We start from the raw sequence: 23,175 nt of genomic DNA, 5'->3' as shown, positions 1-23,175 counted from the left end.
CCATCAGCGGAAGGAAAGGGGGTGAACAGTGGACAGAAGAAATTCTTCTTTTTATTAGAAATATATATCTGTAGAAGATTAATTTATTTAAATTCGTATTTTTTATCCGTTATGTTAAATTACCTGTAAAATCAAAGGCCTTTGTGGTGAAAGGCTAATCTGTTGTCGCTCCGCGCCCCCTCTCTGAGGAGCGTGGTGTTACGGTCCCACGTGTGATCCAGGAGGCGCTGCAGACAGTGTGGTTAGCCTTCAGCGACATGAGTTAAAATCAGAAATAAACTCGGTAAAGTGACAATCATTGTTCAAGATGTTGTTCAGAAAAGACGTACCATGGCGGCGCTTGGAGGGCATGTCGTTTGGGATGTACTCAGCCGAGGAGATCAGGTGAGAACGACCTGAGTTCGCTGGGCTACATGCTAAACATGAAAACAACGTGTACTGAAGTTTAGAGACACACTTAGTTCGAAGTTATTGTCCCTATTCTGATCTGCGTGTTCACTAAAGTTGCTTCGAACACGATAATAATCCTCTGTTTACTTTAGATGAGATCAATTACTGACCATCATGCACCACGAGGAACTAGAAACAAACTTTCAGGAGAATGTTATTTGAACAATTCCAGTGAAACTGACAGAATTTAAAATGCAAACATAACCTAATTCGATGGTAATGTTGGGATATAATCTATTAATATGTTGTAATAGCAATCTGTACCTCTAACATTCCCTCCTGGTAATGTTTCCAAAGCTTCATGCTTATTCACTGTGTTTTACTTCATCCTGCACTGAATTTGTGTAAAGATTTGGCACAGTGGATACTGACACAAAGTCCAACCTGGATCCAAACTTTAGCTTCCTTCCTCTTTTTATACTCTACTCTTTGTTAGTCTCTCCTGGTGTAGTTTCCCTTTCAGTCATATGTCGCTGATGATCATCCATAATATTAGGTTTCTATCAGTTTGAGGAGCCAGGTAAATACAGATACAATTCTCTGTTTCAAGCATGAGTGATAGAGGGAAACTTTTCTTTAATAGATGATTGTAATATTTCTCCAAGTGGTCTGTAAATCCGGAGTTAGAGACTGATCACGGTAAAGGGATTGTTGTTCTCTGCAGTCATGAAGTGGCTTCAGGATGTCTGAAAATCCAGTGGAACTTCCTGGTTTTTCTCCTTTTTCGGTCTCTTCTTCAGGAAGCTGAGTGTGAAAGCGATCACTAACCCCAGGTTCCTGGACGGCGTGGGCAATGTGGCTCCAAACAGCCTCTACGATCTGGCCCTGGGACCCCCTGACTCCAAAGAGGTGCATTCAGAACACACACACACTCCTTCACAGCCCGTTGTGTGTCTGTCCCGTGCGACCCTTTCCCAGGATGCTGCTGCTGATGCAGCAGCAGGTTGTGTTTACTCAAACTGAGTAGTGAGGAAGCTCTGATGCTGGAATCTCCACAAGCGGAGCAAGAAACGACAAAATTTAGTGTATTTCCTCCAGTATTGGTGCAGCCGGACCTGCTGGATGTCTGGAGTTTAATCCTCTTCCATGGTTACCTGCCAGGTGTGTTCGACCTGCTCTCAGGATTTCAACAACTGCCCGGGTCACCTGGGTCACGTCGACCTCCCGCTGCCAGTGTACAACCCGCTCTTCTTTGACGTGAGCATCGTCTCTCACACACACACACACACACACACACACATTGCAGGTGGCGTGTGGGGGAGCTGGTGAAGGTGAAGGTCTGCTCTGGTCCTTCAGAAACTCTACCTGCTGGTCCGCGGCTCGTGCCTGGCCTGCCACCAGCTGACGTGTCCCCGAGCCGCCGTCCACCTGCTGCTCAGCCAGCTGCGGCTGCTGGACCACGGCGCCATGCGGGAGGTGTACGAGGCCGAGCAGGTTCTCAGCCAGGTGGGTCCCGGCGTCGGGGGGGCCGAGAGCAGGGAGCGGGTTCCGCCGAGTCCTTTAACCCGGGTGTGTTTCCCCTCAGTACCTGGACGAGAACCCTAAAGCCACAGCGGACGACATCCAGCTGGCGCTGAAGCAGTTCACCGACGGCGTCGTCGGCGCTGAAGCACAAGCTTCAGACAACATCAAACCCGTGAGGACACACACACACACACACACACACACTCTGGTACATTTCAGACAACTTTAATCTGAGTGTGTGTGTGTGTGTCTCAGATCAAACACTTGGTGGAGAAGAAGAGCAGTTTGATCGGTGACTTCTGGAAGATCCAGATGAAGTCCCGGAGGTGTCCTCACTGCAGGTGAGTGAAGAGACCATCAGGCAGCCAGCAGCCAGTGTGTAAACGTGCACGGTGTGAGCAGAACAGGGAATAAACACAAACAACATGTAGCATTTCCAGAAAAATACAGCCAGATGATTTTGGAATTGCAGTTTTTCACTGCCGTGTATAAAATACACTAATTTAATAGCTGATTTAAAAAGATTTGATTAAAAAAAATGGAAAAAAAAATGTGATTTTAAATAACAAAATAGTCCTCTTTAAATTACAAATTGCATTACTCATTAAATGACATACTGTATATGTATAGAACAGAGTTTTTGATTTGTGCACTCAATGTTTTAGTGATTTAATTTCCGTGCATGTGAAGACAGAATATGCTCAAACTGAAAAAATACATTAATAGATAATAAAAAAAACAAAAAATAAAACCAAAACATTGTAGCAGGAATGTTTCAAATGATGATTTGTAGCATCAGAGCTGCGCCTTTGTTCTGGCTGCTCTGGTGTTTTTGTGTCTTTTCCTTTAAAATACATTTAAATGTGCAGAAAACACCTCATTGACTGGAATGTAGTAAACAAGTAAGAGTATTTAAAAATAAAAAAAGTGTGTGTGTGTGTGTGTGTGTGTGTGTGTGTGTGTGTGTGTGTGTGTGTGTGTGTGTGTGTGTGCAGATGCAGCAAGTCCACGGTGCGCCGTGAGCACAACAGCAAGCTGATCGTCACGATGCCCTCCGGCGTTCAGCCGACTCCGGCGGCCGACGGTGAGCGCCGTGCGGCACGCACACACACACACACACACACACACACACACACACACCTGAGGAGCAGGTTCCAGGAACCCCCCTCTACAGTAACACCCCCCCTGTCGTCCTCTCAGGAGAGCTGGTGGCCGGACGCAGAGTCTACATGACGGCCAGCACGGCCCGGGAGCACATCGGCGCCCTGTGGGAGAAGGAAGGTGGGACCCCGCAGACTTCAGATCAGTTGATCGGTCGATCGGTCGATCGACTCCAGATGGTTCACCAGTATCTGCTGAGCTGAACACGGACTGTCCGTCACTCGGAGCTCTGCTTGTTGGACGTTTCCAGGTTTCTTCCTGAAGACTCTGTTCTCGGGGCTGCAGGAGGGAGGCGGCTTCCGTCCGGACCTCTTCTTCCTGGAGCTGCTGGTCGTCCCCCCCTGCAGGTCCTCTTCATGAATACACACTCACACTACACACCCACACTACACACACACTACACACTCCAAACGTCCAGAAAGCCCAGTCTTGCTGCAGATTTTGAAGACGTTGAACCAACAGGTATCGTCCAATCAACCGGCTCGGGGACCAGATGTTTACCAACGGGCAGACGGTCAACATGCAGGCGGCCATGAAGGACTGCGCCGTCATCCGGAAGCTTCTGGCTCTGATGGCGGGGGAGAAGCTCGCCCCGGAGGAAGGGGTGAGGGAGCAGGGCCGGCGGCAGGACCCGCCGCCATGAAGCCGGTACTGAGAGCTGTCCTGTCCCCCGTCCCCCCCGTCCCCCCCGTCCCCCCGTCCCCCCCAGAGTCCAGAGCAGAGCGACCAGACCTTCCTGGTGGGGATCCCCGGCCAGACGCTGCAGGACAAGCTGTACAACATGTGGGTCCGCCTGCAGAGCCACGTCAACATCGTGTTCGACAGCGAGATGGACAAAGTGATGACGGAGAAATTCCCCGGGATCAGACAGGTGGGGGTCCCGGCCCCGCCCCCAGCCCCGCCCCCGGCCCCGCCCCCGGCCCCGGGACGTGTTTGACCTGCCTCTGTGCTGACAGGTCCTGGAGAAGAAGGACGGCCTGTTCCGGAAGCACATGATGGGGAAGCGAGTGGACCACGCCGCCCGCTCCGTCATCTGCCCCGACATGTACATCGGCGTCAACGAGATCGGGATTCCCATGGTACACCACTTCAGCAGAGCAGGCAGCTGGACGTGTGATCCGGTCTAACCCAGACCCCCCTCCCCCTCCCGTGTTCAGGTGTTCGCCACCAAGCTGACTTACCCTCAGCCCGTCACGCCGTGGAACGTGAAGGAGCTGCGCCAGGCCGTCATCAACGGGCCCAACGTGCACCCGGGCGCCGCCGCCGTGATCAGCGAGGACGGCCGGAGGACCGTCCTGTCGGCCGCCGACGCCGCGCAGAGGGCGGCGGTGGCCAAGGAGCTGCTGACGCCGTCCCCGGGCCCGCACAAGATGCCCATGAAGATCGTGAGTCCGATGCGACGGTTTGGGGGACGGGGAGGGGATGGGGGGGGGGCGGCGCCGTTCTGAAGGCTTCCTGTCCTCCAGGTGAACCGCCACATCAAGAACGGAGACGTGATGCTGCTGAACAGACAGCCGACGCTGCACCGGCCCTCCATCCAGGCCCACTGCGCCCGCATCCTCCCGGGAGAGAAGGTCTGACCCCTGACCCCCCCAACCCCCCCGACCCCCCTGATACCAGCGGGAAGCGTTCCCTGACCGCTTCCCGCCGGCTGCTGCAGGTGCTGAGGCTCCACTACGCCAACTGCAAGGCGTACAACGCCGACTTCGACGGGGACGAGATGAACGCCCACTTCCCCCAGAGCGAGCTGGGCCGGGCCGAGGCCTACACGCTGGTCAGCACCGACAGGCAGTACCTCGTCCCCAAGGTCCGCTCCACGCCTCTCAGTCCTGACGCGTCCCGCCGCAGTCGGTCAGGAGTGGAGGTCAGGACTCAAAGGAGCTGTTCCTCCTCCCCAGGACGGGAAGCCCCTGGCGGGTCTGATCCAGGACCACATGGTGTCCGGGACCAGGATGACCATCCGGGACTGCTTCCTGTCCAGAGACCAGTACACGGAGCTGCTGTACCGAGGACTGACCGACCGGCCGGGCCGGGTCCGGCTCCTGCCTCCCGCCCTGCTCAAGCCCCAGAGGCTGTGGACCGGAAAGCAGGTACGGGGGGGAGGGGCGGGTACAGGAGGGGGGGTACGACAGGGCACCGGGTACGGCAGGGGGCCGGGGTCATCGAGGCGCTGATCAGCTGGGTTATCAGAGGTGATTTTCAAATAAGTAAAAGGCAGCAGACATTGTCAAGACTGTGTGTGTGTCTGTGTGTGTGTCTGTGTGTGTGTGTGTGTGTGTGTGTGTGTGTGTGTGTGTGTGTGTGTGTGTGTGTGTGTTGCAGCTGGTGTCCACCCTGCTGCTGAACATCATCCCAGACGGAGCGGTTCCCCTCAACCTGGTGGGAAAATCCAAAATCCCGGGGAAGGCGTGGATCCAGGAGCGGCCGCGAGCCGCGCCCGGGTACTCCCCAGAGAGCATGTGCGACTCTCAGGTCTGTGCGCGCGCACACACACACACACACACACACACACACACACACACACACTCTGCTGTGGATGCGGGGGCGTGGCCTAACAGCCCTGGCCCCGCCCCCAGGTGCTGATCCGGCAGGGCGAGCTGCTGCTGGGCGTCCTGGACAAGGCGCACTACGGCTCGTCGGCCTACGGCCTGGTCCACTGCTGCTACGAGCTGTACGGCGGCGAGACCAGCGGCAAGCTGCTCAGCTGCCTGGCCCGCCTCTTCACCGCCTACCTGCAGCTCTACAGAGGCTTCACGCTGGGTACGGCACACACACACACACACACACACACACACCAGCGCGCTGGAGGGTGTGAACGGTCCCGCCGTCTTCTTCCAGGAGTGGAGGACATCCTGGTGAAACCGGGCGCCAACAAGCGGAGGAGGAAGATCATCCAGGAGTCCCTGAAGGTCGGCTCCCAGGTCAGTGGGAGTCGCTCCTCAAACGGCGGCGGCGGCCTCGTCAAATTCGGCGCGTCCTCCTCCGTGGACGCCGCCGGCCCGAACGGCCGCCACAGTGACGGAGCAGCTCATGGGCCCCGCGGCCAGACAACATGGCCGCCGGGGATGAGTCTGGACTGCACACACACACACACACACACACAGGGGGGTTGATGCTGAAGTGTCAGCATTAACTCTGACTAATAATCACTTTATTTATAATGCAGGTCAAAGTAGCTCCAGATCTAAAATGTACAGATTAATGAAACATTGAAATTTAATGAAACTTCAATATTTTAAGATAAAAACTTCAAAACTTGACCAGAACAGTTCAAATTATGAAGCAGAAAGTACACTCAAACTCCAAAGTCAAATACAAAACACATTTTATGACTTTTGAGTTACTTCTTTCATAATTTTGTGATTGATTGATATTTTTTCTTGTTTGATTTGTCTCTTTTTTGGATTATTCTGTATGTTTTAGGGATTATTTTTTATCTTTTTTTGGTTGTTTTGTGGCTTTTGAGAATTATTTTGTAACATTTTGGGATTATTTAGCATCTTTTTGGGATTATTTGTATCTTGTCGGGATTATTTTGTATCTTTATGGTTATTTTGTAGCATTTTGGGATTATTTTGTATATTTTTGGCATTATTTTCTAGCGTTTTGGGATTCTTTTGTAGCGTTTTGGGATTCTTTTGTAGCGTTTTGGGATTCTTTTGGGGCTGCTGTAACTGATCTGTTCGACTTGACTTGATCACTAATCGTCCCTTAGATTAGAGGACAGAAGGAAATGTGCCAATAAGATCATAGAATCTGAATAATCTAACTCTAAATATCTTGGTGTGATATTTATTAATTAAATTCCTGTCCTTCATTAGAGAGTAGTTCCTGTAAATGACCAGCAGGGGGCAGCATATCGTCATTATTCCGATTCTGCTCCTGTTCAGCAGAGATAAAGATGATCGTGATATCAATCCTTTGATTGATCCTCAGGCCCTTCAGGCTGCCTTCAATCTGCCGTCCAACGTGGGTCAAGCTGAGGCGCAGGGCCGCTGGCAGGACGCTCACCTCAACCCGGACCAGAGGGATTTCACTCTGGCCGACCACAAGTTCAAAGAAGTGGCCAACCAGGTGAACAACGACATCAACAAGGTGAGAGAGCGGGTCAGTGGCGGCGCTGCCTGGAGGGGGAGCGGCGCTCAGACGGTCTGGGTCCGGGTCCGGGTCTCTGCAGGTCTGCATGCCGGCCGGTCTGCACACGTCGTTCCCAGACAACAACCTGCAGCTGATGGTCCAGTCCGGAGCCAAGGGATCTACGGTGAACACCATGCAGGTGCAGAACCCGGCTCCGCCGCCCTCGCTCGCCCCACAGGTCCAGATCCCCCTCCCCCCCTGACCGCCGCTCTCCCCGGTGCAGATCTCCTGCCTGCTGGGCCAGATCGAGCTGGAGGGCCGCCGGCCTCCTCTCATGCCGTCCGGGAAGTTCCTGCCCTGCTTCCAGCCGTACGACCCGTCGCCCGGCGCCGGCGGCTTCGTGTCCGGGAGGTTCCTGACCGGCATCAAGCCTCAGGTGCGCAGCGGGGGGCCCGACGGCGCTGGAGCAGCAGGCAGCTGGGGCTGACTTCCTGTCTGGTCTGGTCCCCAGGAGTTCTTCTTCCACTGCATGGCCGGACGAGAGGGGCTGGTGGACACGGCGGTGAAGACCTCCAGATCGGGATACCTGCAGAGGTAGAGCGGCCCGGCGACGCGCTGCCGAGAGCGAAAACGGTTTTTAACGGAGGGCCGCTCTGTGGCAGGTGCATCATCAAACACCTGGAGGGCCTGGTGGTCCAGTACGACCTGACGGTGCGGGACAGCGACGGCTCCGTGGTGCAGTTCCTGTACGGCGAGGACGGCCTGGACGTCCCCAAGACCCAGTTCCTGCAGCCCCGACAGTTCCCCTTCCTCCAGGACAACTACCAGGTATCGCTGCAGGACAGCTGACCCGACCCCAGACCTGACCCCAGACCCGACCCCAGACCTGACCCCAGACCCGACCCCGGTCCCGACCCCAGACCTGACCCCAGACCCGACCCCGGTCCTGACCCCAGACCCGACCCCAGACCCGACCCCAGACCCGACCCCAGACCCGACCCCAGACCCGACCCCAGACCTGACCCCGGTCCTGACCCCAGACCCGACCCCAGACCCGACCCCAGACCCGACCCCAGACCCGACCCCAGACCCGACCCCAGACCTGACCCCGGTCCTGACCCCAGACCCGACCCCAGACCCGACCCTGGTCCTGACTCCAGACCTGACCCCAGCCCCGACCCCCAGTCCTTCAGCCCAGAGCGGCTCTCTGACCGTGACCTGCTCCTCCAGGTCATCCAGAGGTCTCAGGGCCTGGACCAGGTCCTGGCCCGGCTGGACTGTCAGACCGCCTCCGAGCACTTCGAGGCCGTGCGGCGCTGGAGGGCCAGGCGGGAGACCGGGAGTCCTCGGAGAGGTTGGACTCAGACCGTCTGTCCTCTGTCAGCTCTGTCTTCCTGTTGCTGAGTGTGGAACCGGTCTCTCCACTCAGGAGCCTTCCTGCTCTACTCCCAGAAGAAGCTGGCCAAACTGAAGGCAGCGTCGGCCGCGGAGCAAACGCTGTCCGGACGCCACCCTGCGGCGCTGGAGGTAGGGATGGCGTGGTGTGGCATTGTGCGGCGTGGTGTGGTGTGGCGTGGTGTGGTGTAGCGTGGTGTGGTGCGGCGTGGCGTGGCGCGGCGCGGTATGGTGTGGTGTGGCGTGGCATGGTGTGGTTTGTTTTGCTCTTCTTCCTGGGGTCTAAACTTCATCAGAAATATTTCTGCACATATTTCTGGCGCGGTGTGGTGTGGTGCAGCGTGCTGCTGCGAGGCGTGGTGTGGTGTGGCATGGCACGGCGTGGTGTGGCGCGGCGCGGTGTGGCGCAGCGCGGTGTGGCGCAGCGCGGTGTGGGCGTGGCCTGACTCCGCCTCTGCTCCCCCAGCTCACCCAGCAGTGGCACGCCCTGGACCAGCACACCAAGTCCAAGTACATCCGCAAGACGGCGCGCTGCCCCGAGCCGGCGCTGGGCCTGTTCAGGCCCGACGTCTGCTTCGGCTCCGTGTCGGAGAACTTCCACCACATCGCCGAGACGTACCTGGAGAGCCGGGGCGCCGGCGGCGTGGACGCTGACAGGTACTGCTGTCGTCCCCCCCCCCCCCCCCCGCCGTCTGGTGATGGTTCCTCACTGACCCGCCGCCGCTCTGCTCCGCCGCCAGCCTCCGCCAGCTGCTGCTCTACAAGTGGCAGCGCTCGCTGTGCGACCCCGGCGAGGCGGTGGGGCTGCTGGCCGCCCAGTCCATCGGCGAGCCGTCCACGCAGATGACCCTCAACACCTTCCACTTCGCCGGCAGGGGGGAGATGAACGTCACCCTGGGAATCCCCCGGTAATGCCCCCTCCTCCGCCCGCCGTTCAGACGCCGGGATGTTTGCGGGTCTCACCCTGTGGCGCCCGTCCCGTCTCAGGCTGCGGGAGATCCTGATGGTGGCCAGCTCCAACATCAAGACCCCCATGATGAGCGTCCCGGTGCTGGGGACCAGGCGGGCCCTGAAGAAGGCCAAGATGCTGCGCAAGAAGCTCAGCAGGGTCTGTCTGGCCGAGGTACGCCCAACCCCGTCGCCTCTTCTTTTTTCTTTCTGTTTCTGTTTTGCCACAGTCTTGAACGTCCTCTTCTGTTTCCATGTGTGGGAGGAGTTTGGAGTGCTCAGAGCCCAGAGTCCAGGCCCTCTTTTCCTGATTCATCACTGAATGTTTCCTCTAAAAGTTCGGTTTTTCTGTTGGTTCATGTTGTTTGTGGTGTGAAATACACAAATCGGGGCGCTTCCCGAGTCACGTGCACAGTCCCTGTAGCGTTCAGAGGACGGCCGTGCACGCTGCCGATAGAGGACGGGTATCGATCTCCTCCCGAGCGAGGCTGAAGTGCTGGGTTCGACGTGTGGAGACTCCCAGAGCAGGCGGGCTGCTGGGAAAAGTGTCTTCATGTCACACCGGTCGTCTGCAGCTCCGTCAAATTCGGCGCGTCCTCCTCCGTGGACGCCGCCGGCCCGAACGGCTGCCACAGTGACGGAGCAGCTCATGGGCCCCGCGGCCAGACAACATGGCCGCCGGGGATGAGTCTGGACTGCACACACACACACACACACACACACACACACTTCAGGTCCAGGAGGAGAGCTGCTGCTGGAGCTTCTCAACTTTTATCATGTGCATGTGTGTGTGTGTGTGTGTGTGTGTGTGTGTGTGTGTAGGTGCTGCAGAAGGTGGACGTGGTCGAGACCCTGCGGTTGGAAAAATACCAGAAGCTGCGAGTTTTCAAAGTCACCTTCCACTTCCTGCCTCCTGCGCGGTACAGCGAGGACAAGCTGCTGACGCCCACCGAGATCCTGCACTACATGGAGACCAGGTGTGTGAGTGTGTGTGTGTGTGTGTGTGTGTGTGTGTGTGTGTGTGTGTGTGTGTGTGTGTGTGTGTGTGTGTGTGTGTGTGTGTGTGTGTGTGTGTGTGTGTGTGTTCTTGTATTTCTATCCTTGTCGGGGCCAAATGTCCCCACAAGGATAGCAAAACGTGGAACGACGTGCCTTGTGGGACCTTTTTCCGGTCCTAAGTAGGAGAAACAGTGTTTTCTTGACCATGTTGTTGTTACTGAAAAAAGTAAAAGTGCAAAAACATTTCTTTAGGGTTAGGCTTTGTTGTGGTGTGGGTTAGGGTTAGGGTCAGGGTTAGGGGCTAGACATGAATGGGAGTCAATGGACGGTCCCCACAAGGATAGAAATACAAGACTGTGTGTGTGTGTGTGTGTGTGTGTGTGTGTGTGTGTGTGTGTGTGTGTGTGTGTGTGTGTGTGTGTGTGTCTGAAACCAAGACGTTCACACTTCCTGTTCTGCTCCTCAGGTTCTTCCGTCTCCTCCTCGAGGCCATCAAGAAGCGCTCGGCCAAGCTGGCGTCCATCGCCGTGGAAACCAGGAAGGCCGTGCCCCGGGACAAGGACGACGGCGGCGATGGGGCGGCAAACTCGGACCAGGTCGGGTTACCTCCGGCCCCGATCGCACTGCCATGTTTCCAAGCCAAAACCTCAAAGCAAAGCGTTTTCACTGACCGCAGCCGCCGTGTTACCCGCCGCCGTGTTTTCCCGCCGCCGTTTTTTCCCGCCACCGTGTTTTCCTGCCGCCGTGTTACCCGCCGCCGTGTTTCCCGCCGGGCTGTGGGATTGTACTGATTGTACCGATCCTCTGTGACGCCCCCTGCAGGACGACGACGCGGAGCAGGAGAGACAGATCGTGGACGATCAGGCCAACGAAGGAGACGCCGACGCGTCGGACGCCAAGAGGAAGGACAAGCAGGAGGAGGAGGTGGCGCCCTAAACCCCGCCCACTGCAGCCCGCCCCGCCCCGTGAGCCCCGTCGGTCTCAGACCTGCGCTGCCTTCCTCAGGTGGACTACGAGAGCGAGGAGGAGGCGGAGGGCGACGACGAAGACGATCAGCGGGAGGAGGAGGCGGAGGGAGAGGAGGGGGCGGAGCCCAACTCTCCAGAGGAGGAGGAGGCGGCGGCGGCGAAGGGAGAGGCTCCGGTGAAGAGCAGCCAGCGTGCCGGGCCGGAGGAGCCGGGCCAGTCCTGGATCCAGACCAGGGTCAACGCCGTGCTGGACTCGCACCCGGCCATCGAGAGCTACCGCTTCGACCAGCAGCACGAGCTGTGGTGTGAGGTCAGGCCGCCGCCCACCTGTGACCTCTGCGAAAGCCCGAGGTCCTCGCTCATACAGTCCCCCGCCCCTCCCCCCGCAGGTGGACATGGTGCTGCCGGTCAGCAAGGTGCACTTCGACCTGACCTCCGTGCTGTCCTCGCTGGCCCAGAACGCCGTCGTCATGGAGACCAAAGGCCTGACGCGCTGCCTGCTGAGCGAGGCCGCCGGGAGGGGCGGCGAGAAGGAGACGCTGCTCAACACCGAGGGCATCAACATGCAGGAGATCTTCAAACACAGCGACGTACGACCGGGGTGGGGGGGGGGGGGCGGGGGGTAGCAGCCAATCAGGAGGCAGCTTCTCAGCTGACTGAGCGTAGACATACAACACCGAGACACCCTGATCATAGAAGATGACACGCTAGTCGCCGCGTTGTGACGCAGAGACGCTCTCCTTCCTCCCAAAGTCAAATTATTCACTGAAATTTCCAAACGATCTGTTTTGTTAAAACCCGACGCGTTGCCATGACAACAGGGTGCTTGGCTGTTTTCAAAATGCTGGGTTCACCACCTTAATGCATATAAGTGGAAACAAAGCGGAACTTTTGTCCCGCATGTCGACGTTCTGAGGAGGAGATGGAACCCGGACCCTGTAGAATCCGGGTTCGCCGCTGAGGCGTCGGTAGAGAACATCCTGCTTGTTCGAGAGAGCAACCCTCGGCGTCTTTCCACCAGACGTCGCTCCACGTTACGCAGCTGCTTTCTGGTCAAAGTTCAGACTTTATTTGACTAAAATACATGAAATATGTTCATTGCTTTATTCCTGCTGACGACGTTTTCTAGCAAACTTCGGTATAATACTTCCAATTGACCGATTTACGGTAACTTTTGTGGCGAAAACATGCGCCGTGGGAGCGAGGAGCTCCTCCTGCAGCCGCCCGCCGTTTGGCACGTCGGCTCCGATCGGCACCTGTTCGCGCCCGGACTCCATCAGAGCCTCCTGCGGCTGCTCTTGTCCTCCATGCTGCTGCTCCGCTTGTTCTTATTTCTGTTGCTTCTTCGACAGACAGAACCGCTCGTCTCCGTTCAGCCATTTCCTCAAAAATGAAATCCCTCGGCAGCCTGGGCAGGGCGGCCCTGCACTTCATTCTTTCATCAGAAGAGTTTCATCCCTGCGTCTTTCTGTTGCCGCAGATCTTCGACGTCAACCGGCTGTACTCCAACGAGGTGCACGTCATGGCGAGCACGTACGGCATCGAGGTGGCTCTGAAAGTCATCGAGAAGGAGATCAAGGACGTCTTCGCCGTCTACGGTACTTCCACACACACGCCGAGACGCAGCTCTGCCGTCCGAAACCTTGCTCCATTGGAGTGTGTTTCCGTGTGTGTGTGTGTGTGTGTGTGTTTCCAGGCATCGAGGTGGATCCCAGGCATCTGTCGCTGGTGGCGGACTACATGTGCTTCGAAGGCGTGTACAAGCCCCTGAACCGCCACGCCATGAGGTCCAACTCCTCCCCCCTGCAGCAGATGACCTTTGAGACGAGCTACAAGTTTCTCAAAGACGCCACCATGCTGGGTGAGCGCGCGCGCACACACACACACACACACACACAGGGCAAACGGTTCATTTAGACAAGAAAGTTTGGAAAACTGGTCCATCTGTCGCCCAGAAGATTTCAGAAAAGGTGTAAGAATGTCAGAAATATAATCACCAAATCCACTCCTGAAATAAGACTGTAGAGGTTGAATATTTAAAGAATGGTATTATTTTATTACATTATTTGCCAGTTAATATTTGACAATGGCTGAAAGTCTTGCCTCTCAAGCCTTCACTTGCCGAGTGTGGCCGGTCTCATGCCCGTCGTCGTCACTCTGGTTAATGGCGCCTGCTGCGCGGTGGGAAACCCGATGCAGATCACTTCCTGCGGTTGAAATGTGACCTTCAGCTCACGGAGACGCCTTTCTGTTTCAGGGTCATGTGACCGGCTGACGTCCCCGTCCGCCTGCCTCGTGGTGGGGAAGGTGGTTCGAGGTGGGACCGGGCTGTTCGAGCTGAAGCAGCCTCTGCAGTAACTGATTACTCAGCCAGCCGCCGTGGTGGTTTCACTCAGTCATGTGACGAGGCGGCTGCGCTCGCCGCCGAGGACGGGGATACACGCCGCTTTACTGCAGTTTTACTGGGCAGGAGTGAAATATGGGCAGTCTCTGTATCATAGCATGGAAGGATGTTTAATGTGTTTCCCAAAGAAAAGAAAAAAACACAAATGGTGTGCTTTGTATTTAATAATAAAAAGTGAAAACGTGTGTCTGTTGAGCTGATTCCGCCGCTGAGGCCCCGGAGGCAGAGCAGCTCCTGGAGGCGGCCGGACGCTGAAGCAGAACTGCTGCAGCGGCTCTGGCTTCTGATGTGGTTTCTCGGCCGGAAGTCCTTCTGTCATATTGCGGTTTAGTGACCGGAAGTCGTTTTGTTGTGAAACCGGATGTGGGTCGCGGGTCCGCGGCCTCTGATTGGCCCGTGCAGTCGGTCGGTGGAGGCTGAGGATGAAGCTGCTCCGCTCCGCCGCCGCTTCGACGCCGAACTGACGGCTCTTCTCGGCCCCGCCGGCCGCTCCGGGACGCTTCAGCCGGGACGGCGGCTCTCCGGGGGAGAGTGAGTAACCGACCCGCACGCGGAGAGGGCAGGACGGGGAGGGGAGGGCCGGGCCGGGCCGCCGTCCCGGAGAGGAGCGACCGGGAGGTGATAACGGTCCGCGGCGGAGCGGGAGCAGCCTCCCCCCGGTGCGGGGTCACAGCGACACTCAGCCCGGTTCCCGCTCCGCTCCGCTCCGGGGCTTTTTACGGATATCTGTTCACGTTTTCAGACACGACGGTTCCGTGTGCCGAAAGCCTCCTTTCTGCTCGGTATGACATGAATTATTACCTTTTATCTCCACTCCCTTTATGTGAGATAGCCGTGCTAATCTTTAGCAGTGATCCGTTAACGCGGCGCGAACGGCTCCGTTAAAAGCTCTGAATTATCACGATTCGATCGTTTTTTAGCACAACAGTTCAGTGTGTGGAAAGCTTTTAATGCAGATGAATACATGCTGGACAGATTTATTTACTGCCTCACTTACCTGGAGCCTTTTTTTTTATTGCTCAGTGCGGAAAAAGTGGAAGAAACGAGCAAAAACAGCGCAGAGGCTGAAAAACACTGGAGATTTCATGGTGGAATTAATAATGTACAGGATGGTACAAACGAAAAAAAATAAGATTTAAACGAAGGAGGAAAAATAAATGTATTATTAATGGAAGGTTAATAGCTTATGAAGCAGAGCTGAGATGTGGCAGTTCACTGTGGAGTGTGTGTGTGTGTGTGTGTGTGTTTGTGGTGTAAACGGTATTCCTCCAGCCTGTAACTGTAAATCAAGGTTCTCCGGTTCCACGCGGCCTCAGACTGAGCAGAGCCCGCAGAGCGGAGCCCCGGAGCGGGGCCTGTCGGGAGGAATGCTGCGCCACTGGCTGAGCCTCTCTTATCTCCAAGACGGTCATTACACACACCTCACTGGTGTAAAGTGCAGGGTGGTGCTTTTATGACCAGTATATCTAAAACTGCAGCCAATAACTTGTTAACAGGACTTTAATTTTGCTACATGATGATGGAATGACAGTAAAGCCCTCTGTGAGCCCTCGGAGCTCCGAGTCTTCAGATGGAGAGCCTGGCTTGCAGAGCTGTGTTTGCAGCGGCCCGCCGGTTTCTGCCACAGCTCAGTTTGAACTTCCTGCACAGCTGCGACGTGGAGCGAAAGGCTGCACCGTGGCAGTCATTTAGTTGTTTTTTTGTTTTGTTTTGCCCCAAACTATCTTTGGAAACAGCATAAACCGCTGCCGTATTTTTATCCAGGCGGAACTTGAGGTTTTGAGCCGTGCTCGTTGTTGGTGTGTTTTCTGTGTTTTCTGACTTTGCATCCCGCTGTGAGCTCTGCGGCGGCGGTGAAACCGGCCACACTCAGCAGCGGCGGTCCCGCTTGTTGCTGCGGCAGCAGGTGAACGGTGCTGGCAGCATGGTCGTGACACACACCGGCCAGGTGTGTGTCGCGCTCTACCCAGACTGCTTGAATCTCAAACTCACACACGCGCGAACTGCACAGGTCTGGTTTCCTCCTCATGGAACACAACCAGTCCACTGAGGGGACGGCTGCCGGAGGCCGGGGTTCAGAGGTCACGGCTGCAGTGGTGTAGGCCTGGGCGATTATATGATGATCACGATTAATTTCCAGTCGATCACGGTGATCAGCTGTGAGCACAATTACTCGATCAGACATGGCAGAAATATCTTTTTCCTGCTCAACTTCCGCCTGTAAGCTGTCTGAGAAGTAAACAGATGGAGCTGAGTGGAGCCGAGGGCAGCGAAGCAGAGGAAGTCAGCCATGCCTCGGCGTTATGCTCTGAAGAAGAGGCTGCTGCTGACAGGACAGGCTGCTCCACCCGCTCCGCTGCTAGCTCACCGATCCGCAAGGAGTCTGGTGTTGAGTCCAGGAACTACTGGTGATCCAGTTTAACTAACGATCCTTCAGTTCTTCTCGGTGCATCGCATCACTGAACATATCACCACGTCTTGCCGGCTCACACTCTTCTTCTAACAACATGCAGAGAGCCTGCAGCGCTGCAGCCCTTCTTCTTCTGTGGTGTCTGTGTAAAATAAGGTTGAACATGCAAACAGCACACCTAGTGGCATGAAGTGCAAATGCAGTCATGGCGTCGTCTGTGCGCCGCGGTTTGAATGAGGATCTCCTGGGGTTACGGACTCTATGCACAACTTCACCACTTCCTGAACTTCAGGAGGCTCCTTGTTTCCTGTCTTTCATGATAGGACGAGCTGATTTATCCAGGTATCCCTGACCTCTGTCAGAACAACAGTCATGGTCAGACACACCTGCATTAATCAGCTCATCCTATCATGAAAGACAGGAAACAAGGAGCCTCCTGAAGTTCAGGAAGTGGTGAAGTTGTGCACAGAGATGTAGCCAGTGTCGTCTGTTCAGGCCACTGCACCGTCCGAGCACCATTCTAAGAGGAGAAAAACGATCACATGCATGATTACTTTTGTCTATTTTTTTTTGTATTATTGCACTGTTACATTTTAAGTCTAATCTGTCCAATCTAGATTATTTAAATTTTGTATATTTGATGCAAGCATTAATGATGGCAGCAGCATATTTAGTGTCATAACTTGAAAGTAATGTTCACGTTCTAAAGCACCTTCATTATCCCCAGGCGGCTTCTTTAGTTTTTTAATCTTTTACAGCAACGAAAATCCTCAGGACTGTAAACTGTCACACTTTAACTAACGATCGTTCAGTTCTTGTCTCTTACTGAAAAAACGGTGCATCGCAAGATTTTATTATCTTGGTACTAGATTTTTTTTTTCCATTTACTGCACTGTGAAGTGAAATTGTTGTTATATGTTTCTATGTTTATATGAATTAATTTGCATTGCTATTTGCTTGGTTTGTTAATAAAATGTTAAACTATTCTATAGTTTTAGTTTTCATTGTAGATGCTTTAAAACTGGTTTAAAAACAATATAACATCGTGATTATAATCGAGATTGAATGATATGGAAAAAAAATTGTGATCATTTGTTTTGCCATATCGCCCAGCCCTACAGTGGTGACTACCTGTTGGAGCCCCGCCCCCTGCGGCAGAGCGTGTTTGTTTTTCCAGGCCAGGCGTCAGTGGTGGTTTTATCAGTTGGTGTGTGTGTGTGAGAGGTGCAGCGAGGTGTGCTCAGCCCTACGGCTGCAGGGTTTATCGGTGAACCGATGGTTACCGGCTGTTAATCAGATGAAGAGCTGACAGGTGGAAGACATGCTGTCTGCAGGCCGGACACACTTTCCTTCATCTCACCACAAAGACTCAATGCAGTCCAGGTAAAAGTCAGTCGTACTGCTCCATCCCAGTGTGTGTTTGCTCGCTCTGATTGCATTTCTGTGTGTGTGTGTGTGTTTGAGATCATCCCTGGATTAAAAACTTTCCATGGTGGCTGATGTTTGTTTTGAAAGCCTGAAGCAGCACAGGAAGCCAGCATCAGCAGAGGAGTCTGTTTCCTCTGGGATTTTTCTTTTTTTTTTAGATTGAATCTGGTTTTCTTTCCGCCCTCCGTCACCTGAAGGCAGCCTGCTGATGTGTAGATTCCACACTTCCCCTTCTCGGCCTTTGAGAGATGACCTGCTGTGTGTTTACAGAGGGCGTTGTGGACATGAGCTGTCCTCCAGGATCAAGACGCTGCGTCTGATTTCACTTCTGTTTCCAGGGAATTCGTGAGCGGTGACGCTGGCTCTGGATAGCAGCCATGTTTCAGTGACACGCTGCGCTCCAAATGTCTGTGGCTGTGATGTGACAGCGGGTGTGTGATACGTCATCTGGGTGTGCTCTGAGAGGGGTGTGTGTGTGTGTGTGTGTGTGTGTGTGTTCAGGTCCAGAGGGGCCTGCTCCGGAGACCTGAGGAGCTCCCTGGGTCCGCTTCACCTGAGGACATGAGGCTCCCCGTTCGCCTGGCTTCACACAGGTACGGTTGCCACAGCAACACACACACACACACAAGCGCACACACACACACACACACACACACACACACACACACACACACACACACACACAAAGACCCGTACCGTTTCCTGACAACGGCTGCTCGCTCTGCTTCCTCTCCCCTGGATGCTCTCTTCTGACTGTCTGGCAGAGGGGTGAACACACACACACACACACACACACACACACACACACAGAGGACACGCGGTTTCATCCAGATCAAACGAGGTTGCAGTTATTTGCATGTGTCCAGTGTTTGGTTGCATTATGGGCTGAATGTGGTCACATGTCCACTTCCTCACACCGGCCGCACTGCTCAGAGGAACGCTTCGTACCGTACATCCAGACCAGAGTCACCGGCGCGGCGTGTCCTCAGTGGGAGCCCTCCTCCGTGCTGCTCCCCGTCCAGATGTTCAGCCTCTCTGGGCCGACGTCTGAAGTGACAGAGCCTGTGTTCAAACGGGAACCTGTCCTTATCAGCCTCGGCACATCTGAAGCCTCTGGAAGCTAAACGTGGCGCAGCAGCGCTTTGTTTCACACGGCTTGAAAGAGCAACGAAAGTCATTCTCACACTTCAGAGGAGCTCGGCTTTACCCACCTCTGAAATGTGGCTCAGCGACTTAACTCATCAGCTCATGTTGTTGTTGTTTGTTTTGGGTTGTGTGTGTTCTTTTTGGGAGGGGTGGGAATAATAATGAAACTGAGCCCTGTCTGCTTGATGGGAATCTATATTTAATTAGAATTGCTCAATAAAAGATATTTGGAAAAAAAGAGAAGTGGCCACATTTTACCAGTACTTACTGTGAGAAGGGTTTGACTGAATGGGCCCTCTGTTGCTGAGCTCTCACTGCTGACCACAGGATCGATGAGGCTTTCCTCTCCCATCCCTCTGACATAAATACGCTTCTGTGCACCACACCAGACTTTATTCACCCTCTCCTCATTCTCCTGAGTCCTGTGAAGGCCTGTTCCGGTGAAGCGCTGCCAGTCTGGGCTCGTTCGGATCTGACTGTCTTTTTATAGCAGCACAGAAATGTCTATTTATTTACAGAGCGTTTTGTGGAAATGACACGTTGTGTCTGATTTAAATTCCAGTGAATTGATGAATCAGGAGATCGTTTTCTCTCTGCTCTGTCGTGTGTGTGTGCAGACGGTTGTCACTGTTGTTCCTGTTTGGAGTTATCTCTGATCTTTCACGCCTGCAGCTCTGAGCAGGTGTTGACTTTCACACACTGTAAAGAGCCGTGCGCTTCCTCTCTGCAGCCGCGGCTGCCTCAGAGACATTCCTCTGCCCGCGGCCCGCAGGTCCTGACATGATGCATTGTGGGGGACGCCTGAACACACACGCACACACACCCACACACACACACACACACACAGTTGTGGGAGCCGTCAGGAGCTCATGGTGACCCTCCTTCCCCGTATGAGCAGAGCGCTGACGAGAAATGAAAGCAGCCGGCCGTCTGTCCTCTCGGTCGTCTCGGCGTCTGAGGTCGGCCGGGCGGTTTGGACGCTAACCAGACTCCCTCTTCCCTGTCTCCTCTCGCTGTGTGTGTGTGTGCAGGTGTGTGTGGGTGGTGGTGGTGCTGGTCGTGATCCTGGGTCTGAGGATGGTCTCCCTGCCGCGGATGGAGGCGGAGCCGAGCAAGCCGGCGAAGCCGACCGTGGACCCGGCCTATAAGAAGGTGCGAGCGCCGTCGGCTGCAGATGCTAACAGTGTGTAAAGCTGGGTGTGGCGCGCCGGCGCAGGATTAAGGGATTAGATTGAACTGCAGTATTCCAGTTCAGCCCTAAAGGTCAGGAGGGCCGAGCCTCCCTGGTCCGGCCCGCTCAGGTTTTCAAGGACGGTTTTCCAGAAAACCTTACGTCAAACATCTGTCGTTTCCCCCCCCGACCCGCAGCTCGTCCAGGATCACGTGCGCGGCGTCCTGGACGGCGAGTGTCGCCCCGGCAGCTCCAGGCGGGCCCTGCTGTCTCGACTCCCGGCCTCCAGTCGGGACACCCGGCCCTTCCTGTGGAGGGACAGCGAGCTCCCAGAGGACCTCCTGCAGGACCCGCCCCCGTTTGGCTTCAGAGGCCTGCAGGCCAAAGCCCAGAGCCTGCTGCAGCTGGTAACGGAAGCCCCGCCCCTCTCTCGCTTTGCTCTGTCCTGAAGGGGTTCTGCAGCCTCTTCCTGTGAGGAGACCGCCGTGGAGTGAAAACCCTGACAGGAAGTGTGCGGCACACACACAAGCAGTAAGAACAGGGACTAACAGTGGAGTCGTGAGACACAGAGAAGCCTTTTCTAAAGGTCACTTCCACCTATTGTCTCTGATGTTCTGGTCGTGTAGCGTTCCCATGAGTCTGTAGACATGTGGCACACAGGCCTCATTGTTTCTCCGATCCTCCACCCAGACCAGAAGAGCCGCTCAGCGGCTCCAAAGGCTTTAAGTCATCTGAGGCTGACATTGATTTGTTCTTCTGCCGTCAGCCTCTGCAGCCGTGCGTTAGCGTGTGGTCTGGATGGAGCTCGGGAATGCAGCCGAGCAGGTCGGACACGAGAGGTCTGACGGTTTGACAGAGGAAGCTTTCAGATGAGCTGGAGCTGAAACACCAGGAGGCAGCAGGGGGCAGCAGGGGGCAGCAGGGAGCAGCAGGGAACAGCAGGGAACAGCAGGGGGCAGCAGGGAACAGCAGGGGGCAGCAGGGGGCAGCAGGGAACAGCAGGGAACAGCAGGGGGCAGCAGGGAACAGCAGGGGGCAGCAGGGGGCAGCAGGGAGCAGCAGGGGGCAGCAGGGAGCAGCAGGGGGCAGCAGGGAGCAGCAGGGAACAGCAGGGGGCAGCAGGGAACAGCAGGGAACAGCAGGGGGCAGCAGGACTAAACACTGTGACGCACAGGAAGTCCTAACTGTGAACGTCCGTCCGTGTCCAGATGCCGGCCTCGGACTCGGCCCAGCAGGCGCCGGACCGGTGCCGGCGCTGCGTGGTGGTGGGGAACGGAGGCATCCTGCGGGGCTTGGAGCTGGGCTCGCTGCTGGACCGCTTCGACACCGTCATCAGGTCAGCGGGCGGACCGCCGGCCTCGCCGCTCTTTTCACTCCTACTTGCCTGACTGGCGCCGCCTCGGCGTCTCTCTGCCCCTCAGGTTGAACAGCGCCCCTCTGGGGGAGTTCAGCGTGGACGTCGGGAATCGAACCAGCTACCGGATGAGCTACCCGGAGAGCACGCCGCTGCACTGGTTGGACCCCGACCCCCAGTGCCTGTTCTTGGCCGTGGTGTATAAGAGCGAGGACATCAGCTGGATCTGCGCCATGGCCCGCGGGCTGCCGGTGGTGAGTGAGCGTCTGCGGAGATTCCGGCTGTGGTCGTCGGTTCACTAACGCGGCGCCGCCGGCCGTTTGGCCGCCGCAGCCTCTGTGGGACTGGCTCTTCTTCTGGAAGGAGGTTCCGGATCGCATCCCCCTCCAGCCGTCCAGATTCAGGCTCCTGAACCCGCGGGTGATCCGGGAGGTGGCGGTGGACCTGCTGGAGTACCCCCCGCCCCGGCCGCTGCTGTGGGGCTGGGACCAGGTACGGACCGCCGCCCGCCGCCCCGTCGCTGCAGCGGCGCCCCCCGGTGTGTGGCTCGGTGTCTGACCGCCTGTCGCTCCCCCTGCAGAACGTGCCCACGCTGGGCGTCTCCGCCCTGAACCTGGCCAGCCTGCTGTGCGACCAGGTGAGCCTGGCGGGCTTCGGCTACAGCCCCGCCCAGCAGGGGGCGGGGCTGCACTACTACGACCAGCTGCCCATGAGCTTCATGCTGACGCAGACCATGCACAACGTGGACCGCGAGACTGAGCTGCTGCGCCGCCTGGTGAGGGACGGCACCTTCACCGACCTGACGGGGGGCGTGCACTGCTCCTTCTGCCCCAGCTGACCCCAGCCCTGACCCCCGCCCCCCGCCGGGGCGTCCGACCGCCACACACTCGCCTCCCGCGAACGAGGAGGAGGAGGAGGAGGAGTGAAGAAGAGAGGACTGAGCCGCTTGCTGCTCCTCACCTTCACTCTCACCCACGGAGCAGCCAGGAGTGTGTCTCATGTTTTCATCTCATCTGAAGACTCCCGCCTCGGTGTGTGTCGCCAGCCGGGAGCAATAGTGTGTGTATTCTCTGAATACACTGCAGCCGTCACACTCACACCGCGGAGTGTGTGAGGAGTGTGTGCTGAAGCTTGCTGTTTATTTCTGTGAGCACTGAAACATGATTTTCTGTTTGAATCGCGTGGATGTTGTTGTCCTGAAACGAAAACACCCACAATGCAATGCCTTTCACTCTTATAGAGCTGATCTTCACATGATTCCGGTGTGAATGAACCTTTTTTTAAATGTTCCCTTCGCTCGGTGCTTAGCTTGTCCAAATGAAATGTTAATTATTTCTCTTTTAACCTGCTCCTCTGTCACTGTCACTGTTTACGATGCGGTTGAAGAGATTTCATTGCCTACATGTTTGTTTTTTGAGACCTACATGTTTTTTTTGGAGACCTCCTTTCATGATGTGAAAATTAAAAGCGACTCATTCCATGCATGTAAGATGTGTCGATACTTCAGATCCTAATAATAAGAATAAAAAGCTTCCTGCATCCCTTCGTTTCCATTGTAATGAGCGTCTTTACCTCTTATATCTAACAGCCACTGCTCAATGCTTTCATGGATCATTCGTACGTAACGGGTTTTTTTTCAGCATGCATGAGATGAACGGTGAGCTGGAATGTTTCTGTCAGAGCAGAGGGTGGCACACACGCAGAGGTCGTAGAGGTCAGCGTAGAGGACCAGGCCGACGCTTCCTGGTTGTTTCAGTGGAACAACGTTAAGACGTATCTATGAGGATGAAAGTAAGTTTT

At 55.6% G+C, this 23,175-nt stretch overlaps 2 protein-coding genes and 2 non-coding genes across 5 annotated transcripts; all 4 read left to right on the top strand.

The window, feature by feature from the left end:
- The first annotated feature begins 224 nt into the window (after positions 1–224).
- Positions 225–14,068, top strand: polr1a (RNA polymerase I subunit A). The gene is made up of 37 exons (XM_030111150.1): positions 225–384; positions 1,191–1,299; positions 1,552–1,647; positions 1,747–1,896; positions 1,976–2,086; positions 2,170–2,255; positions 2,910–2,998; positions 3,115–3,195; positions 3,326–3,422; positions 3,538–3,679; positions 3,785–3,946; positions 4,032–4,154; positions 4,233–4,460; positions 4,542–4,649; positions 4,736–4,882; positions 4,974–5,165; positions 5,398–5,547; positions 5,652–5,835; positions 5,914–5,996; positions 7,012–7,170; positions 7,253–7,351; positions 7,436–7,588; positions 7,664–7,746; positions 7,815–7,980; positions 8,383–8,506; positions 8,582–8,679; positions 9,014–9,204; positions 9,288–9,455; positions 9,535–9,670; positions 10,318–10,472; positions 10,961–11,090; positions 11,317–11,418; positions 11,500–11,772; positions 11,852–12,052; positions 12,943–13,060; positions 13,159–13,323; positions 13,720–14,068. Exons 1-37 carry the CDS (start codon positions 308–310, stop codon positions 13,818–13,820), a joined length of 5,037 nt encoding a protein of 1,678 aa, XP_029967010.1. The 5' UTR covers positions 225–307; the 3' UTR covers positions 13,821–14,068.
- LOC115407612 (small nucleolar RNA SNORA5) lies at positions 6,027–6,163 on the top strand. Its single transcript, XR_003933646.1, has one exon. It is a non-coding gene; the product is annotated as a small nucleolar RNA SNORA5 (small nucleolar RNA).
- On the top strand, positions 10,066–10,202 carry LOC115407605 (small nucleolar RNA SNORA5). The gene has a single exon (XR_003933645.1). It is a non-coding gene; the product is annotated as a small nucleolar RNA SNORA5 (small nucleolar RNA).
- Positions 14,069–14,262: 194 nt separating the features above from the next.
- Positions 14,263–22,917, top strand: st3gal5 (ST3 beta-galactoside alpha-2,3-sialyltransferase 5). Of its 2 annotated transcripts, none has more exons than XM_030115480.1 (8): positions 14,263–14,397; positions 18,206–18,297; positions 19,882–20,002; positions 20,219–20,428; positions 21,230–21,357; positions 21,443–21,629; positions 21,709–21,867; positions 21,956–22,917. In XM_030115480.1, exons 2-8 carry the CDS (start codon positions 18,266–18,268, stop codon positions 22,211–22,213), a joined length of 1,095 nt encoding a protein of 364 aa, XP_029971340.1. In that variant the 5' UTR covers positions 14,263–14,397; positions 18,206–18,265; the 3' UTR covers positions 22,214–22,917. The 2 variants fall into 2 exon arrangements, with proteins under 2 accessions (XP_029971340.1, XP_029971346.1); XM_030115486.1 differs by lacking the exon at positions 14,263–14,397 and adding an exon at positions 17,411–17,659.
- The last annotated feature ends 258 nt before the right edge of the window (positions 22,918–23,175 follow it).

This window comes from Salarias fasciatus, chromosome 2 (assembly GCF_902148845.1).
Source record: "Salarias fasciatus chromosome 2, fSalaFa1.1, whole genome shotgun sequence".
NCBI classification, from domain to species: domain Eukaryota; kingdom Metazoa; phylum Chordata; class Actinopteri; order Blenniiformes; family Blenniidae; genus Salarias; species Salarias fasciatus.
The sequence above is the reverse complement of the archived record's forward strand: the minus strand, read 5'-3'. Positions and strand labels throughout refer to the sequence as shown.

Coding starts and splice junctions, on each gene's coding strand:
- polr1a (XM_030111150.1), top strand. CDS start 308: ATGTTGTTCAGAAAAGACGTACCATGGCGGCGCTTGGAGGGCATGTCG. Junction 3,196..3,325: donor CGCCCTGTGGGAGAAGGAAG/GTGGGACCCCGC, acceptor GGACGTTTCCAG/GTTTCTTCCTGAAGACTCTG. Junction 3,947..4,031: donor AATTCCCCGGGATCAGACAG/GTGGGGGTCCCG, acceptor CTGTGCTGACAG/GTCCTGGAGAAGAAGGACGG.
- st3gal5 (XM_030115480.1), top strand. CDS start 18,266: ATGAGGCTCCCCGTTCGCCTGGCTTCACACAG. Junction 21,358..21,442: donor CGCTTCGACACCGTCATCAG/GTCAGCGGGCGG, acceptor TCTGCCCCTCAG/GTTGAACAGCGCCCCTCTGG. Junction 21,630..21,708: donor TGGCCCGCGGGCTGCCGGTG/GTGAGTGAGCGT, acceptor TGGCCGCCGCAG/CCTCTGTGGGACTGGCTCTT.